This window comes from Nestor notabilis, unplaced genomic scaffold (assembly GCF_000696875.1).
Source record: "Nestor notabilis isolate BGI_N333 unplaced genomic scaffold, ASM69687v1 scaffold12889, whole genome shotgun sequence".
NCBI classification, from domain to species: Eukaryota; Metazoa; Chordata; class Aves; order Psittaciformes; family Psittacidae; genus Nestor; species Nestor notabilis.
The window spans coordinates 22910-30112 of record NW_009943303.1 but is presented as its reverse complement, the minus strand read 5'-3'; the positions used below and the strand labels follow the sequence as shown (position 1 = coordinate 30112).

The 7203-nt window shown below is 38.3% G+C and overlaps 1 protein-coding gene across 1 annotated transcript in view; it reads left to right on the top strand.

Moving 5' to 3' along the window:
* Positions 1-1572: 1572 nt before the first annotated feature.
* HAT1 (histone acetyltransferase 1) overlaps positions 1573-7203 on the top strand; it is a 20276-nt gene continuing 14645 nt past the window's right edge. Inside the window, 3 exon segments of the mRNA XM_010021861.1 lie at positions 1573-1639; positions 4446-4521; positions 7155-7203. The exon segment at positions 7155-7203 is cut by the window's right edge and continues 12 nt beyond it. Of these exon segments, the coding sequence (XP_010020163.1) occupies positions 1579-1639; positions 4446-4521; positions 7155-7203 (186 nt within the window). The 5' untranslated portion in view covers positions 1573-1578.

Sequence of the window (7203 nt, the reverse complement as noted above, 5' to 3'; positions counted from 1 at the left end):
AGCGGGGGAGGGTGGGTGAGGGCTGACCGCGGTGAGCCCGGGCGACCGGGGAGTCCGGTGTCTGGGTGGAGAATGCAGCTGACTTTCCGTCCCTCTGTTGTCATGGACATGTCATTGCTGGGAAGGTAGCCTCGGGCTCGCGGTCCCCACGCTTAGCAGTCATTAACCAGAGTATACTTCCATGTCCACTAGTTTAGTAGGCGTGGGGAGGGAATCAAAAACACAAACTTGTTGGTTTTACTTAAAGTTTACTACCTGAAGTTAGAGGAAGAGCATTCTGATGGGAATTCTATAATGAAGAGGTGGTAGCTTTGTAAAGCACTTGAAAAATACCATGATAAGTCAAACATGTTGTCTGTGCTGGAGAATGCTTTTAAAAACAGACTAGGTACAATTTATTTGTTATTTTCTTCCACATCCGCTCTGGAAGAGAAGTGTTAACTAGGTAATTGCTGGTGGTATACATGCCATTGTAGTTCATGAACACCTGTTTATGAAAATGACTTAATGCAAAGACTTGAAAAGCCCAAAAAACTTATTATTTAACATGTTCTTGAAAAGAAACATCTGTTAGACTGCATTGTTGATTTTTACTTACAGCTTTCAAATATGATTTGGTGGTAATAACTTAGAACATTTAAATATTTTTAAGGTAACGCTCCTGTGTTGTGGTTTAAGCCCAGCCTGTAACTCAGGACCATGCAGCTGCTTGCTCAGTCCCCCTTTCCTTCCTCTCTCCTCCCGACAGGATGGGGAGGAGGATGGAAAGAATGTAAACCCCACAGGTTGAGAGAAAGAAGAGTCCAATAACTAAAGTATAATAAAAAACTACTACTAATAATAATAATGATAAGGGAAATAACAAAGGGAGAGAATGTAAAAATAAAAAGAAAAAAACCCAATTAACACAAGTGATGCACAACACAATTGCTCACCACCCGCTGACCAATACCCAGCCCAACCTGAGCAGTGATCTGGGCCTTCCAGATAACTCCCCCCAGTTTATATACTGGGCATGATGTGCTGTGGTATGGAATACCCCTTTGGCCAGTTTGGGTCAGGTGTCCTGTCTCTGCTTCCTCCTGACTTCTTGTGCCCCTCCTCACTGGCAGAGCATGAGAGACTGAAAAGTCCTTGATCTGGGTAAGCATTACGTAGCAACAACTAAAATACTGGTGTTATCAGCATTTTTCTCAGACTAAAGCCAAAACACAGCAGTTCATCAGCTACTAAGAAAGAGAAAAATAACTGTTAAAACTGAACCCAGGACACATCCATTCTCAGAAATGAAAAAGAGATACTTGTGGTCTGGTCTCTAGTTCCAGAAAAAGTGACATAAATCTCTGTATTCCTTTTACACATTGTAGCATATTGTAGCCTTTTTAAATCTACTTGTTCAGTATTTTTGGTGCGTTTTTTGTGTTGGTGGTTCCCCCCCCCCCGGTTTTGAGAACCTTTTTCTAAATATGCCTCTTGAATAATAGTGACATGTAGATTGTACACCTCTTAACTCTTTACGTAAAATACTTCGGGTTGTGGGTTGTTTTTTGTTCTGTTTTTTTTCCAGGGCTTACTGCTATGGAGAAGAAGCTGGCTGAGTACAAGTGTAACACAAATGAAGCAATTCAGCTGAAACTAGGTAATGTCACTTCTAAAATACTGTGCATATGATGCTGGAATATTTTAGTACCTCCTTAAGAAACTTTGTTATACTTAAATCCACCCAGGTTTTAATAACCACTTACTAATGTAAACATACAAATACAAGGATAGGAATACATAGTGTAGTTTTGCTGAGCCTACTACAGTTTAAGTACAACTACAGAAATTCAGTCATGTCTCTGCATAATAATGTCATCAGCGATTTATTTGCATGTCAAGAGCATGTTGGAATTGTATCTTTTTTTCTCGAAGTATTCATTATCTTCTTTTAGTTTCCATTTTATTCCCTAATCCTTATGCTGTGATACAGTCCTAAGTATGTATCTTCTTCATGGTGACCAGAGCAACAGAACTTTTTTCTTTAGGGTTACAGATACCTAATTATGTATTTTTTTTAACATATATCCCTTTCCTCTTTCTTTGAGTTAGGAAATAAAACCACAAGCAAGGATAAAGGTTCAAAAGGGTTGGGTTGGGGTTTTTGCTCCCTTTCCACCCCAACATCTGGATTATACAAGGCCTTTTTAATGACAGTTGTTTAAAATTTAAAAAAAAAAAAAAAGAGGCTTTCAAGAACTGTTTATTATTCTCTACAGCTACTTTATTTACTGGGGCACCCAGAATTTAGGCAGAATTAATGAACTCTTGGTGGACTTGCTTATATCTTAAACTTACGTGCAGCAGTAATAACTTGAAGAATAAGGCATACCTGTCTAATTGTTAATCTCTCCAGCCCATTAGCAATTTGTTCCCTTGAGCAGTACGAATATCATAATTTATTAAGAAAATAAAAGTAATGAATGTGCTAAGCACCTTTCAGAACTACTACTAACAATCTGTTCTGTGTAGTTGAGTATCATTTTAGTAGGCAGTCATCTTCGGCTTGTGAGCCAAAATGTCATTATAACCAAAATACTTACATTCTTAAGCCACTTTTAATTTTGAAGTATTTCTCTTCCTCTTAAACATTATTTCAAATAATGGCTTTATGACTAGCTCTAATGTTTTGTTTCTCTCTTCTGCCTTTATAAAACCATAGGAAAGAAAGAGATAATGACATCTGAGTGAATTTTGTCTAGAAACGCAAGGAGCTATTTATATCAGGTTTCAGGGAGACTGCTAGAGTTTTTCTAATTAAGGTACCCATTACCCTATTCTGCTAATATTTTTAGCTTCCTTTTTTTCTTCCAGAGAGTGTACGTGTTCCACATGAAAGTTCTATTAAGATAAAAGATGAGAAGCTACAAACTGATACCATAAAAAAAAAAAAAAGGCACATATTTCCCACGTGCCTTATAAGAGCAGTCATAAACTGTCTTCTTCAGAGTCCTAATTTCTTCCATGGTGAAAGTTCAGAATTGCTTGGGGGGTGGTGGTTTTGTTTGGGTGGTTTTTGTGGTGATCATTGTGCATTTTGTTTGGCTGTTTGGGGTTTCTTCTTATTAGTGCTGCAGCTTTGCCTCAAATCTCTGAATTAAACCTGAGAAGACAGGAGAAACCGTTCTCTTTTCATTTTGAGAGGACCAAACTTTTATGTTGTCACTACAGCACTCCTCATTTGCATTTTTCTCTTTGAATAATTCCTTTCTAATATTACCAGAAATAACTGTTCTTCATCTCCAATTTTACTGAAGTAAAGTAGCAATGAAGCTGTAGTTCAATGTTCCACATGCTTTAAAAAAAAAAAAAAAGCTTTAATAGCAATGTTAACTCCTACATTTACACATGCACATGTTAATGCAGTATTAACTGATTCAGCAGTAAGAATATGTAGCTGTTGTCTGGAGTTGTTTGTGCCTTGTAAATGTGGCTGAGCTATAACTTTAATGACTAAGTTAAGAGTTATATCCCTTCCAGTTGTAGGTAGCTTTTTACTAACTGCAAATACACAGAGGGTGTTTGTGAATCACATTTTTCAGTCTTCTGAAGTTTTTCTTAGGAAAAACCCTAGTTTAATCTCTAATTTCTTCTGGTAATCATAAATAATGCATTTCATGATGGAAGAACACCTGTCACAATTGCTGTGGAGCAACTGCTGTAACTCCATAAGCATGCATAAAAAGTTTGCTTGGTAGGTTGCTGAGTTTGAGTGGATGTCATTATAGTGAATATTTTTACATTACCAGAAAAAAATAACCCAAAAAAAACCCCCAACCTTGTTTAATACTAGGCTTTGGAAAAAAAGTAGAATTGGGAAAAAAAAAAATCACTAATTATTTTGATAATAGTAGTACAAGTACCAGTATAGTATTGGTGCAGCTGGTTTGTATGTATCCATGCTGATTCTCCAAAACTTGGGACATGAATATAAATGCAAATATTTCTTTCCTTCATGACTCCATGAAAATCCTCTGTAGTGATGTCTTCTCACCTGCATGTAGGAGAAGAATGGCAGAATGAGAAGGCAACACTGACTACATGATTGATCTGGCTTGCTGTGGGCATGTCCAGCTGGACAGTGTCCTCAGTGTTCAAGATGAAGTTAAAGACAGTAAAGCTCAGGAGGTTATATATGAAATATATACATGTGTACATCTGTGTCAATTTCTCAGTTTTAGTCTGCTTAATGATCAAATAACATGCATCCAAACTACACAAGATGTCTTTATTTCATTTGTATGCCAGCCTAGCATAGATAGGTTCGGAACTGAAATTGGCGGTAGTGGAGGAATGCATGAACATCTAGCAGGGCATCTGTGGATAAGCAAACTGAAGGTGATAACTTGGTCATGCTCTTCTTTATTTTTCTTGTTTCTTCTTTTCTTTTTTTTTTTACCCCTTAGTTCGCTTTCCTGAGGAGTTGGAGGATGACAACACAACATTTAATCCAGAGTATAGCCATCAAGTGTTTGGAGACGAGTAAGTTGAAGTATCCAGAGTCAAAATAATAGATCTGGAAGGGGAAAGTTGCTTCCAAATTATTAGGAAAAAAAGAGATCCTACCATATGAAGCTATTCTAAATAACATGGCAATACTTCAGTTTTATTTTTAACTGTATAGTTAAACAGTGACCTTGGTGCCTAGTTTGTAAGGTTTGAGCCTGTAGTCATTTTACATGCTACTTTAAAGGTAGATTAGCAGGGAATTAAATAATTGATTTTTTGCAGTCAGAATTACTTAAGTGGGTATTGTGTTCATGCCACGTTTCTACGTTTAAGGAAGAATTCTTGCTAATAATTTTCACAGTATTGTGTACCAAAAAAAACCCCAATATCAAGCAACAGTATACCCATGTATTTTTTACTATTACATGGGATTTTTAATGAATAAAATGCAGAATTAGGTATTAACTTAAACTCACATTGTTAGCTGTTCTAGGTCATTGAATGCTAATTGTATTGAATTTGGGGTTTTGCATTCTCCCATATGTATACTTAATGACCAATTAGACATGCAGGGATACAGAAACTAAAGAATTGTTGAGGATGGAAAAGACTTTTAAGATCCAGCTGTTCCTGTAGCACTGTCAAGTCCACCACTAAACCATGTCCCCGAGTGCCACATCTACATGTCTTCTGAATACTTTCAGGGGTGGTGACTCATGGTTGGGCAGCCTGTCCCAATGCCCAACAACCCTTTCTAGGAAGAAATATTTCCCAATATGCTATTTAAACCTTCCCTGGCACTGCTTGAGGCCATTTTCTCTCATCCTATCACTTGTTACTGGAGAGAGGAGACCAGCGCTCAGCTTGCTACACATCTTTTCAGGTAGTTGTAGACAGTGGTACAGTCTCCCCTGGCCCTTCCTTTTCTTCAGGCTAAACAACCCCAGTTCCCTCAGCCACTCCTTGTGTGCTCTAGACCCTTCACCAGTTCCATTGCTCTTTGGACCTGCTCGAGCACTTCAGTGCCTGTCTTGTGGTGAAGGGCACAGAACTCAACACAGTATTTGAGGTGTGGCCTCACCAGTGCAGGGGGATGATCACTGCCCTAGTGCTGCTGGCCACACTATTTCTGATACAGGGCAGGATGCTGTTGGGCTTCTTGGCCACCTGGGCAAAAGCTGGCTTATGTTCAGCTGCAGTGTTCAACAACCCCATGTCCTTTCCTGCTGGGCAGCTTTCCAGCCACTCTTCCCCAAACCTGTAGCATTGCATGGAGTTGTTGTGACCCAAGTGCAGGACCTAGCACTAAGCCTTATAATTGGCCTTGGCCCATTGATCCAGCCTGTCCAGATCCCTCTGTAGAGCCTTCCTACCCTTGTGCAGACCAGCACTCCTGTCTAAGTGGTATCATCTGCAAGTTTATGGAGGGTGCACTCAATCCCCTCATCCAGATCTCTATTGATAGAGATATTAAACAGAACTGGCCCCAGTGATGAGCCCTGAGGAACACCACTTGTGATCAGCCACCAACTGGATTTAACTCCCCTCACCACCATTCTTTGGGCCTGGCCATCCAGCCATTTTTTTCCCTAGTGAGCAGTACACCCATCCAAGCTGTAAGCAGCCAATTTCTCCAGGAGAATGCTGTGAGAAATGGTGTCAAAGGCTTTACTGAAGTCTAGAAAATACTGTGTTTGGGTTTTGGTATTTGGTTTTTTTTTCCCAAATATGCTGACTTTCATTAATACTCTAGGGAAATTAGCCACTCTGTGCCTAGTGCTAAAGTGTTATTCAGCATTTTAAGTGCTCTGGCCATAGCTTAAAAAAAAAAAAAAAGGCAGGGGAACACTAAGGCAAATGCATGTGCATGTGTCTGAACTTCTTGAAGCAGTTAAGTTTACTTACAATTCCTTTAAAAAGTGTTCTAAGTATTCCAAGTAGGATGAACTTCCTATATTAATTGGAATGCAATTACTTACACTATTACACAACTACTGCAGCTATCATTGACAATAACTACATTTTTAGTAATATGAAAACTGTCCAGTCTGTCATAACTAACAAGCAATTTCGTGTTCTGGCACTTACCTTCAATTTTTAAATTATAGATGTGCTACCATGAAAGAAAAATCTCTGTTAAGAAAAAACATTTAACCATACTTTTTTATCATTTACTCAGTTCTAGTTACATTAGATAACTATATAGAAACTCTCCACAAAAAACACATTCACTGTTATGACTGGTTATCTGTGTAGAGAGAGAGATATGGTATAAGTGGCACTGCCAACTAAGTTTTGATAAAGTATATTGATCAATTCATAAATGATAACAAGTTTAAGATATTGAAAAAAGTAAATGGAGTATTGGCTATTTCAGATATTCTTTCTTGAGCTGTCACAGTAAGGGTACAGGTATTGCATTACTGAGTTCAGGAACATGTTCTGTTTCTCCACTAGAGGAGCAAAATAACTAGTAGAAATAGTGTAAGGCATTACCACTGTTTAGCTAGCACGCATCCTGTTTGATTCTCTTTTTCCTATTAGGAAGCTTAGTATATCTCACTAGGAAAGATAATGTGAACTTCAAAGTGTATTAAATGAAAGCTCTGTGATGTGAATATTTTGCTCTGTATAGAGTTCGTGATTGTTCTTTTCTCTTTCCTCAGTGAAGTTGCCTTTGGTTACAAAGGACTGAAGATCCTCTTGTACTATATT